The sequence below is a fragment of the Populus nigra genome, chromosome 10, assembly GCF_951802175.1.
Source record: "Populus nigra chromosome 10, ddPopNigr1.1, whole genome shotgun sequence".
NCBI lineage: Eukaryota > Viridiplantae > Streptophyta > Magnoliopsida > Malpighiales > Salicaceae > Populus > Populus nigra.
Genome location: NC_084861.1, coordinates 4,795,243 through 4,807,668, shown reverse-complemented (window position 1 = coordinate 4,807,668; position 12,426 = coordinate 4,795,243). Strand labels below are relative to the sequence as shown.

General features: G+C 30.8%; 1 protein-coding gene across 1 annotated transcript; it reads right to left on the bottom strand.

The window, feature by feature from the left end:
• Positions 1–3,182: 3,182 nt before the first annotated feature.
• LOC133705970 (multiple organellar RNA editing factor 2, chloroplastic-like) lies at positions 3,183–5,895 on the bottom strand. Its single transcript, XM_062131436.1, has 4 exons — positions 5,431–5,895; positions 5,233–5,330; positions 5,076–5,141; positions 3,183–3,492 (listed from the first exon to the last, which is right to left on the bottom strand). Exons 1-4 carry the CDS (start codon positions 5,847–5,849, stop codon positions 3,350–3,352), a joined length of 726 nt encoding a protein of 241 aa, XP_061987420.1. The 5' UTR covers positions 5,850–5,895; the 3' UTR covers positions 3,183–3,349.
• Positions 5,896–12,426: the final 6,531 nt, after the last annotated feature.

Sequence of the window (12,426 nt, the reverse complement as noted above, 5' to 3'; positions counted from 1 at the left end):
TAGGTTTGTTATTTTAGGTCAAACTAGTGACTTTTTATTTGGTTTATGGTTAAATCAAAGGTTTAGGGTCTACCCTGTCAAGTCAAAATCAGGTCAGAGGTTAAGATCCTATTTAATTAGCAATGTTTCAACTAAAGGTTTTCTTTCGTTATAAAAAAATTAAGTTTTTGCCAAACATGATCCTTAAAAAAAAATTACTTGTTGCATTCAGTCCAATACTTTAAAAAAAATAATGTATTTTATTCATAAAATTTTTTTTGGCGTTGTTTTAGAAAAATAATTTGTATTTTTTATGAAAATTTACAAATAAGTTTATAAAATGATTTTTTCTCTGAAAATTAATAATTAATATTAATAAACTGATATTTAAATATCGTAAGTTAACTTGAAAGTTCTTATAATTTATTTGAAAATTCATTAGAAATATTTTTTACTGAAATATACAAATCCCTTCTATAATAGATAAGCACTAGTTAGATGCCCCGCGCTACTCCGCGAGCTCACCTTTAACTTTCAAAAAAAGTTGGATGTAGAATCCAAGCCTATTCGGGTTCTACCAAGCTAGGTCCAAGCATAGTTATGTCCTGATACAACCATGACCCAAAGCTATTTTGGGTTGTGTACATAGCAGGACCCAAGTTTATTTTTGGGTCATACAACTAATAATTTGTATGTAATTTGTAAATGAAAATAAATGTAAAATTAAGTGTAATTTGATAAAATTATTATTACAATACATTTAGTAAAATTAATAAATGATATAACATTTTCTTTCAAATTCATCAATTATTTTATTAATAATATTAATTACAATAAAATATACTCTTATAAATTTTACTAAAAATAATAATATTTATAATACAAATCATAATATTTTTAGTATTAATATTATTAATTATTATAAAAATAATATTATTTATAACTCCAAAAATAATAATTTTTTTGAGATTAATACTATTAATTATACTAAAACATATATTAAGAAAAACTATAATAATAATTTTAATATTAATTATACCAAAAAAAATAATATTAAGAGAACAAATAATAATAGTTTTGAGATCAACACTATTAATTAGACTAAAATAATAATAATATTTTTAACACCTATACCATCAATTATACCAAAAGAATATATTAAGAAAAAAATATAATAATTCTTTTAATATTAAAAAATAATATCAACAAAACAAATAATAATATTTTTATTATTAATACTCTAAAAATTAATTATACCAAAGTGTAAACAGCCTAAACACACCACGTGACGTTTGGGCTGCACCTAAGAGAAAGCAAACCAAGCGCTAGGTGGTGTTGTGCTACCGACCTAGTGTGGTGCTGTCCAAGTGCCACGTGGTGCTTGGTGTTCCCACGACCAGCACCCAATGCTAGCCTTGGGCCATGCCCGGTAGTGTCCAAGCCAAAGTGCCACCTGGCGCTTGAACTACAGTGCAAAGGAAGCAGGTTAGGCGTCTGGTGCTTGGGTTGTTCGCCCTCAAGAGGGAACCCAAGTGTCATATGTCCCAACGTGGTTTTTTTCAGAATAATAGCAATTTTTTAAAACTTATTAATGATGATAATAATATTTATAATACAAATAATAACATTTTTAGTAGCAATAATGTGAATTATTATAAAAATAATGTTCTTTATAACACCAAATATAATAATATTTTAGAGACTAATACTATTAATTATATTAAAAAATAATATTAATAGAACAAATAATAATACTTTTGAGATCTATACTATTACTTAGACTAAAACAATAATAATATTTTTAATGCCAACACTATAGATTATACTAAAAAAATATATTAAGAAATAATATAATAATTCTTTTAAAATTAATTATACTAAAAAAAATAATATCAACAAAACAAACAATAATATTTTTACCATTAATACTCTAAATATTAATTATACAAAAAAAAAATTTAATACAATTATACTAAAAATATAAGCACTCCAATACTATTAATTAGAAAGGAAAGCAAGCGCCTCGTTGCGCTTAGGCGACCTGCCTATGAGTGTGGCAGTGCGTGGTCTGTCTTTATCAGGATACAATGCTATTTTAGGTCCTGCTCTACCAGGTCCAAGGCTAGTCTTGGGCCATGTCTGGCAGTGCCCACACCAAAGCGCCACCTAGTGCTTGGGCTGCAGTGTAAAGGAAGCAGGCCAAGCACCACTTCTTGCTTGGATGTGGTTTTTTTCTATAGTAATAGTAATTTTTTAAAATCTATTAATGATGATAATATTTATATTTCTATAAATTTAAATAAAAATAATAATATTTATAATACAAATAAAAATATTTTTTTAATAACAATAATATGAATTGTTATAAAAATAATATTATTTATAACACCAAATATAATAATATTTTAGAGATTAATACTATTAATTATACTAAAAAATAATATTAATAGAACAAATAATAAAAGTTTTGAAATCAATACTATTTATTAGAAAAAAAATACATTAAGAAATAATATAATAATACTTTTAATATTAATTATACTAAAAAAATAATATTAACAAAACAAACAATAATATTTCTACTATCAATACTCTAAATATTAATTATACTAAAAAAAATAATTTTTAATATAATTATATTAAAAATACATGTTGCGATTGACCTACACCCAAGAAAAAGAAAATGCACTCTTGGACTGCCCCAAGCATCAAGGCCAGATAAACCAACCGCCAGGTGACAACGCGCCTAGCACCCTGATCTGCCCCCGGCTCCAAGCCCGAGCAGACTGAGCGCCAGGGGCGGCAGCCCTAGAAGACTTGCCTCTAGACTGACACCATTGCCCTCCAGCCCAACCACACCCACACCCCTGCCAAACAGTGCAGTTTATAATGAAATCTCTCAGCAGCACAATCAGTTTTAGTTATAGTTAATGTCTAGTATATATTAAGTTCTAGCCTTTCCTGTCCCCATCCCCAATAGCTTATCAAGGAAAATTACCCCTATTTACTTGGGAAAATATCCACACCCTCGTTATGGAGACACCGACTGGCACAGGTAATTTTGTCATATCACAATTCACCGAACCTACCATTATACATTTGCATGCAAAATTATATCGTTAACCACCTCTCCATGCGAGTGACCAACAAACATTATTCTGTATCATCTGAGCAACCAGATCTAGAAGGAGCAGACGAGGAAATTATGAGAACAGCAGATTTTACATTCATCAGACATCTCAAGAGGTGTACAAATTATAACATAGAATATCCATAGTTCAACTGTTAAGCAGAAACACGAGTAACCATGCAGGAAAAGCTCCCAATTGCAGAAACTATACAGTAAGCTTCCCCTTCCCCATGCAGTGATTCACCGCATATTTTCTCTGCGACGCACATACCGGGTTCTGTCATTATATCTTGGTCTGTCATTAGCTCTCTGCGGCTGAGGTTCCACCCTTCTCTGTCTTTCAGGTGGCCTCTGAACTATCTCACCATTCACGAACAACTCAGCTGCCATAAAAGAAAGCCATGAAACAGTAACATGATAAGCGCCTCTAAACTTCACAGTGGTGGATGAGAATTGCTCTTCACAAAAGAAATCCTTTTGCTAAAACAGAGAAGAGTCTAACCTGACCTTACAATCAGAAACTAGCATTTCAATTTTCCAATATTACAAACTAACCAAAGATTTAGGTGGCTTATGCAAGGCGTGTCCTGAATTATGTCAAAACTCTCAAGAAAAATTTTACAAAAGCAATACAGTTCTGTATCATCTCTAATGATTCTGCGCCTCCAATTAGTACAAGAACAGAACAGGTAATGAGTAGATTGATGTCAGTCCATTAGCATTCAAAGCTAGACATAGCCCATTTGAGGCTTTTAGCTTTGTCAAGATGGACTGAGATAGAGCAAGCAGATAACTATTAAAAAAAGATAACCTGAACAAAGATCAAGGTGCTTATATCATGTAAAATGAATAATGTCAAGACACCAAAAGGAGTTTTTGAAAGCAGTACATTTTATGTATTATCTCCAATGATTCGGAACCACCATTGAGCATCAGGTGGAAAGAACAGGTAATGAGAGTAGATTGATGTGCGTCCATTAGCATTCAAAACTAGACATTGCCCATCTGAGGCTTTTAGCTTTGCCAAGATGGACTAAGATAGAAATAACAGCAAGCCAAAAACGAAAAGTTACAATCGACCCTATAATACATTCACCAAGGAAATAACCACACAGCTCATCTTTAAACACTTAGCAATGCTGTAGCAATCATGTTTCATCTCCACTGATCCGCATCTCCATTGATTATAAAGCACAGAACAGTCTAGAGAGAACAAATTGATTTTAGTCCATTAGCATTCAAAGCTAAACATTGCCCATCTGAGGCTTTTAGCTTTGCCAAGATGGACTAAGATAGAAATAACAGCAAGCCATAAACGAAAAGTTCCAATCAACCCTATAAATACATTCACCAAGGAAATAACTACACAGTTAATCTTTAAACACTTAACAAAGCTGTAGCAATCATGTTTCATCTCCACTGATCTGCATCTCCATTGAATATAAAGCACAGAACAGTCTAGAGAGAACAAATTGATGTGCGTCCATTAGCATTCAAAGCTAAACATTGCCCATCTGAGGCTTTTAGCTTTGCCAAGATGGACTAAGATAGAAATAACAGCAAGCCATAAACGAAAAGTTACAATCAACCCTATAAATACATTCACCAAGGAAATAACCACACAGTTCATCTTTAAACACTTAGCAATGCTGTAGCAATCATGTTTCATCTCCACTGATCCGCATCTCCATTGAATATAAAGCACAGAACAGTCTAGAGAGAACAAATTGATTTTAGTCCATTAGCATTCAAAGCTAAACATTGCCCATAAGACTCTTTAGCTTTGCCAAGATGGACTGTGCATTGAAGTAAATCAAATTATACCATCACCAGTGTTTCTTCCTATAAACTTCAAGCAGAACATTTTTGTCAAAATCACGCACACCCACACATAGAGAGCTATCTTAACCAACTCCGAAACAAAAGAAAATTAGTTGCGCTCTTACAAGGAAGTGCAAAGTCTTACCACCATAGTCTTTGTATTCGGGGTCAACATATGAATCCGGGAGGACAAAGAGAACACCAGGCAAACCTGTTAACAAAGAAAATAAAAATCAATAATCACGAGGAAAGACATTGTAAATCCATTTCTTGAATTGCAATGATTTAACATCTGAACAGACCTTCAAGCTTGTTAGAGGTTTCCTCATCAATCTCGCATCCAAATCCAAAATACCTCTCACATGATACATTATAAATCTTCGTCTTTGCTTCCTCCTCACTAAAAACAAAATATACAACACAAAAGGCGTTTAGCAGTCAAGAAACCGAAATATCGAAACTTTCAATTAAATGAACGAGACCCGCAAAACCCATTTTACCTGCCAACAACTTTGGCTAAAGTTTCAATATAACAATCAATCATTTGCTGCTTAGTGGCACCCTCACCGCCAGGCTTATCCATAACAATAAGCCAGTGCTCATAATCACAACCAGGGAAAAGTGGGGCCATCTCATTGGGTGGCCGGTCACTGAAGTTTGACCCCGAGTTCAAGGGCGAGTAGCCCGAGTTGCCGGCTCGGTTAACCCGGCATCGAATGGAAGTGAAACGGGCGGCGGGGTTAGTGGTTTTGTTGATAGATTGGAGATTGTGAGAGAGTGAGGGTAAAGATTGGCCGCAGAGAAGAGTGGGAGGTGAGGGAAGATGGGTTATTGAGATGGTGGAGAGGAGGCGTTTGGGGAGGAGGACGCAGAGATTAAGATGGCGGGTGGTGAGGGAGCGAGCTAGGGTTGGGGTCATTTTGATGAAATTAGGGTTTTGGAGCTTACCACTGCAGCTGAGGGGTTTTGGGGGGGTATTTATTAAGATGGATGGGAAATTTTAGCATTGGGCCTGGAGGACTTTGAGTTATAGAATCTTGGGCTAGGCTTTGGGTCCAGAGGATTTGGGTTGGTGTCTGTTAAAATTCTTTTGGATACTTTGTTTGTTAATATGTTGATTCTTCTTCTCTTTATTTTTTTATTTTTTATTTTAGAATAATGTTGATTTATCTTAAAATTAAAAGTTTATTTTTTTTTTATCTTTGTATAAGATAATAATAATAATAATAATAATAATACTAAATTATTTGATTTAATAAGGTATAATTTCATGTGTTATATAGTTGTCTCTAATTGATTTTTGTAAAAAATTAATCAAATTGAATAAATCTAATTAAATTAATGGGGATGGTGAAATTTGAACTCGTGATCACTAAGTTATCAAGGCTCTAATATAATGTTAAAGAATCATTTTAACCTAAAAGTTTAAACTGTTAGGTAAAGTATTAAGTGAGGTCTCAAAAAATGATTTATATTATTCTCTAATAAGATTTATTTATTAATTATTACTATTCTTTATAGGAAATTATTTAATATGTATAGCATTATTTAATATCTACAAGTTACGTCCATTTTTTATTCTTTTTTGTCTTGACGATAGGTTCATAGCTGTCAATGAAATAAATAAATCCAACAAGCATGGTATCAAATTGGTTAATGATGTGGTGTGGATGAGCTTTGTCACGTATATTTAAATAATTGTTAATTATGAGAATGAGATCGGATTAAAGAATTGTATTTTTTTATTAAATAATAAAGGGTATTGAGATAAATTATTTTTTTGAACAATTTTAAAAATATATTTCTTACACATGCATTTAAGAAAATTAATAAAGTTTTAAAAAAACTAATTTAAAAAATTTAAACTCAAAAAATTTTTTAAAAATCATTTTTTTTAAAAAAAACTGTCAGATCGATCCACTAGATTCCAGCAGCATTTTATATCTTATGTGACGTCCATATGGAGCTATGAAACTACTAGGTGCCACAAATAATTTCGTAAAACTTGATGATTGTTTACCCAATTCCACGTTTGTTCTTCTTTTTCTTTCTTTCTTGCTTGGCAGGACCAGCGATACTTTATTTCCGAGGAAGGACAGCCACAATCTTATACTAAGCTAATGATGCACGACATATTTTATACACAGCTTATTAGTTTAAAAACATCAATGAATAGAAAGGTCAAAGATATAGCGATTGTCTAACATATGTGATGTGAGTTTAGTTTCACTAATATTCTTCGGTCCACTTACTTACTTGTTGAGTTTAAATATTTATAGGTTTGATAAAATATTAAATTTAATATTTTTTAAATTTAACTATGTAATAAGCTCAAATACTTATAAATTCAAACTCGATCCTTTAAACTTGACTTTACATTGAGCCCAAACACTTATGTGTCTGAAAATATGCTAAATACAACTTTTTTTGAGCTCAGCTACTCGCTAAACCTGAACACATGTGAGTTTGATAAGATACTAAACTAATTCTTTGCTCTTTTTGTCTCATTAAATGAAATATTAACATAAACATATTATTGTTTAATTTTTAAATACTCAAACATTATTTCTGAATATATTGAATTTTGAGAGAGATCATTAACTATAAAACACACATGGATGAGTACCATAACAACTCAATTTGTGTTACATAAAGAGTAACCGTCTATATGGTTGCGGTGTGTTTATATGATTTTTAACTAAATTTAGCAATTATTTTTATGGTATATAACTACTGTCTCAAATATAGTGAATTTAGTTCTTTAAACATGCATAAATATCACCATTTACATATATAGCAATTGGGAATTTAGATACTGTTTGAAAGCGTGATTGAGTTGAACTTTTTTAAATTTTTGATTTTTTTAAAATTAATATTTTTAGTATTTTTTATTATTTTAATGTGTTAATATCATAAATTAAAAAATATTATTTTAATATATTTTTAATTTAAAAAACAACTTCTCCACGCTAAATTTTTTCCCATCACCATGTATTTGAATGGAAAAGATGAATTGATTGTTGATGTCATACGTGTGAACCTTTGTCATATTTTCAAAGTTGAGAGTATGAACATTATCCCGAGAATATCATATCAAAAAAATAATTATTTTATTTTATTCAAACCTTTTCTTTTAATTAGCTTTTTTTTAATCTGTCTCGATCTAACTTTCCCTCTATCATACGATTAATTTAATTATTATCCATGTACTTGAATAATGAATGGAATGTTAATGATGTGTTTGTAAGTCGATTACAATTATTTATTAAAGTATTTTTTATTTAAAAATATATTAAAATAAATAACATTTTTTATATTTAAAAATTTATAGTTAATATCATAACATTAAATCTATCTGAAAACCAAAAATAAATGAATTTAAAATAATAAAAATAAAAATAAAATAAAAAATTTTCAAAAATATTTTTAAAATACAAATTGAATGGGTTGAAAATTCAATACCATCGAGTTTACGTTAAACAATCATTTTCACAAATAACATTCAAATCAGCAATTTTGTTTGGTCCCCATTTTCTTCATCTCTTCTCCTTCTTCACTGCACGTTCTTGTCAAGAGAGGCTTACGTGTGCGTGTGTGTATGTATTTTAGACATGAATGAGCAATGCTTATCTCTTACACTACCAAGCAAGTTGGTGGAAACTTCTGAAACGAGGTAGATTCTACGTTGTCTGTAACGGAGCACGACAAGGAATGCGGTCACCTCTGAAACATGCATCAGCATGGTTTAATTTCCTCGTCAAATTAACTTTTTTTTTTATTATTCTAAGTAATTTTCTATAAATTTCAATTTTTGTTGTTTTCTCAAAAAAAGGTAAGAGGGTAATGCGCTTTCCAATAATGATAGAAGAATTTAGAAAATACTTCAAAGTGTAAATGTTAGAAATACTCTAATGGACAAACTAACGAAATAATGTTTTCCTTCTCTCATCAATTAATTTATTTGTTTGTGTTCGAAAGTTCCTTTTCTTCCTTCTGTTTGTTTATAGCTGTCTATGACATTGACGAGGATTTGAAGGCTTTTAATTGCAATTTGAGTAGAGGAATTGACAAATTATTTGGGTCTTTCGAAGGTGTTGCTCTCGATTTCTATTTTTATTTTTCAAGAAAGAAATTTTGTATTATTTTGCGCTATAACTCATACATTTTTATCCCACCGACCAGAATCTCGGTTCCAGATCGAGTCCTTCCAACGTTGTCTTCGGGAAAAAAACGAAAACATCACAGTTTTACATGGATTTGATGACGCCCTGGGCCATATATCAGATCAAATTATCATGACTTAAGTTTTGAGGAACTTTAGAGAAGCGCCATGCACAACACTGTATAATTTGAAATATTCTGGAAGAAAAGGAAAAAGAAACACTAAATGGAAAGGCAATTCATTGGAATATTCTAAAGATAATATGAAATTAAATTAACGTTTTCTTTTTAGGGTTCATGAAATTTGTTAAGAGTCTCTGTCGTGCATGATTTCCTCATTGCCCACCATTCGATGAACCCATTCTTGTCCTGGAAGCTTATGTACTAGAGCATTACAACTCAGCAAGAGTTCAAGAAATCTACCAACGCAATTCATTAATCACAGGCACAGAAATTTCTACGATCGCAAATACTGGGCACAAGCTGCATGTTTGACGCAAGGTTATGCTATTGATCTCAACGTGTGATTAAATACCAAGTCAGTCAACGTGCCCAGGTTACTTTGACTTAGCCCAAGCAACTAGATTGGCGGACTAAATTTTTCTTTTTCTCTCTATTTTTTTCTCTTTTCTATAATCTTTCTCGTAATGATAATTAAAAGTATGACAATCAAATTTAATATAAAAATTAAATAGAATTAAATACTAAAAAATAAAATTAAAAAACAAAATTAATCAAAAAAAATAAAAAAAATAAATAACAATAAAAAAATAAAAACTATAATTGAAATAAAAAACAATTAGAGGACAACTTCTGATTTTGGCTAATCTAGTGTGATTCTCGATAATAGAAGAGAGAAAAGAGGGGGAAATTCAATCATAGCCGAACCACCACGAATCACCATACATGCACCGTTCCATAAGATTCGTTGCCACTCAACACTTTAACTGACATGAAGGTTGGTTATTTTTTGTTGTCGAGAGACGTCGCACTCGCCACTTGAAAAGCGTTGGCCTTTCCACATGCTAGTATATATCACGCATGTGCCAATAATTTTTTTTATTTTTTTAGTAATATTTTAAATTTTAAAAGTACTGTATTTCTCTTACCTTTATTTGATAATGAAAAAAAATCAAGATTAAATAACAAAAAAACCTTGGACTTGAGCCTAAGAAAATTATATTTCAAGGATAATCTAGGTGTTTTAATTTTCAAATTAAAATGAAATTCCGATGAAGTTCTTAGAGACAAGTTAGGTGAGTTTTGTTTTTAAGAGCTAAAATTATTTGATTTTGTTTTATAAGAGTAAAATTATCATTTTATTGTGTGAATCTTCCGTGAAACATGAATGTATGTATAATTAAATACTAATATGTTTTAGGTTTTGTTTTAGTTTAATGTGACATAACAACAACGTAACCAAGAGGGATTGTGACCTAAATGTCCTTTCTGCAGTGCCTTAATTTGACGGCAATTGTCTACTAGTTCATCTAGAAGTTCGGTAAGATATTCCTCTAGTCATAGAGCAAAACGTCAAATATGAATGCATGGAAATCAATTTTCTTCTAGCGAGAATTCCAACCCTTTATTCTAATTCCCCTCCTTTCTCGTTTCGATAAATCAAAGATTTCTCATTCTTTTTGAGGTTCGATGCATCAGAGAATCTATATTCTCAGCTTCTTCCTCACTGGTAGATGGTGAATTTGGGAAGTGCTCATCGAAGATGGTGTGGATAGTGCTAAGATTAGTCAAGGTTTTGTGAGATGTCCGGACCTGTTGAAGAATCATTTTAATCTAATAATTTAATTTATTAGATAAGATTTTAAGATATGATCTATATTATTCTCTAATACATCTTTTCAAGTGAAAGTTTTTTGAGCTTGAAACTTGTATAAACCTATAATATATCATGTTTAATTTTTTATCAAATAAGTAAGAATGATTAGATTTGAACTCGTAACCACTTTGTTATTAAAGCTCTGATATCATAACAAAAAACTATCTGAATCCAATAATTTAAGTTATTTGATGAATTTTTAAGATATGATTTATATTATACTGTAACATAATAATTCCTAGACATAATTAAAGATAATGATTTTGCTATTTTCACAATACAAACCATAAATATTATATATCGTCACTGTCCGATTTTAAACTCGTCCTCAGGAAAGGTTTGGCCGTTTAAAATTTAGGATTTCATGAGAAAAGATAGACGGCAGAGCTATGGAAAACGCAAGCATTACGCCCACACTTGATAACGAGGAGGCAGCCTAGTTGTATCATAGTATTAGTATTTCTTCAGGAATCATAGCAACAAAGTAATGGAGAATGGGTCCTACTCAGGCCAACTAGAGAAGAGCAGCAAACACACGGTTGACCGAACCCAGAGAGAATAGAGTGAAGAGCTAGGATATTTAGGAATTACAAGCCATCAGGGTGGAATCAAAATTTACTCTATGATCATGGATATTTAAATATATTCCCATCTCCATCAAATCAGGTTGAATGTAGGATTTAATTTCTTCACCTACCCAATTTAAAATAAATCTGAACTTAAAAAAACAAACTATATTTTCATTCATGGAGTATAAAACTATAAAATAAAGTCTAAACTTTAAATTCATGTGTGAAACCATAAAAATTCACATACTATATTATAAAATAAAATTATAATTTCATAAAATAAAAACGAGTTAAAAAAGCAAGTGGAACCCGATTGGACGAAACCTTCACCCGCCTCAGCATCGAACTCTAGTCAAACTATACTGGATTTTATACGCTTATAATCCAACCAGATAAAATCCCATTCAAACATATCATATTATACTGCTGGTCAATTATATTCTTTCATAGCTATTTTATTTGCTTTTTTTTTTAGATTTCAGTACTATACAGGTTGATTTAGAGTTTCTTTCTCAAATCCTTTTCAACCACCTGTTTATATATATATATATATATATATATATATATATATATATATATATATATATATATATATATATATATATATATATAAAAGGAGTTTTCTTCTTCTTTCTTTTTTAATTAGAAATTGTTGTAGGATACTACCTAGGTAAGGAATTACTTACTCTGAAGGTCAAGTAATAGACTAAATAGAATGGATGATAGGATTAATTTTCAACAGAGATGAATTGAAGGTGTGAACGAAGATTGTAGTTTTGTCAATTTCTTGGGATCCTTAATGTTGATATTGTGGATGAACTGGAGATCAGGTTTGAGACGATAACAAGATTGACTGGAAAGTGAGAACACAAAATGATTTTTTTATTTGTAAGTCAAAAGAGTGTTTAAGTCTAAGAATGCCTAGAAAA

What these genes read in the sequence shown, in the direction of transcription:
- LOC133705970 (XM_062131436.1), bottom strand. Translation starts at nt 5,849, where the DNA reads ATGACCCCAACCCTAGCTCGCTCCCTCACCACCCGCCATCTTAATCTC. An exon ending in TTAGCCAAAGTTGTTGGCAG is followed by an intron (nt 5,331 to 5,430) that starts GTAAAATGGGTT and finishes TTTTGTTTTTAG; the next exon opens with TGAGGAGGAAGCAAAGACGA. An exon ending in AACCTCTAACAAGCTTGAAG is followed by an intron (nt 5,142 to 5,232) that starts GTCTGTTCAGAT and finishes CTTTGTTAACAG; the next exon opens with GTTTGCCTGGTGTTCTCTTT.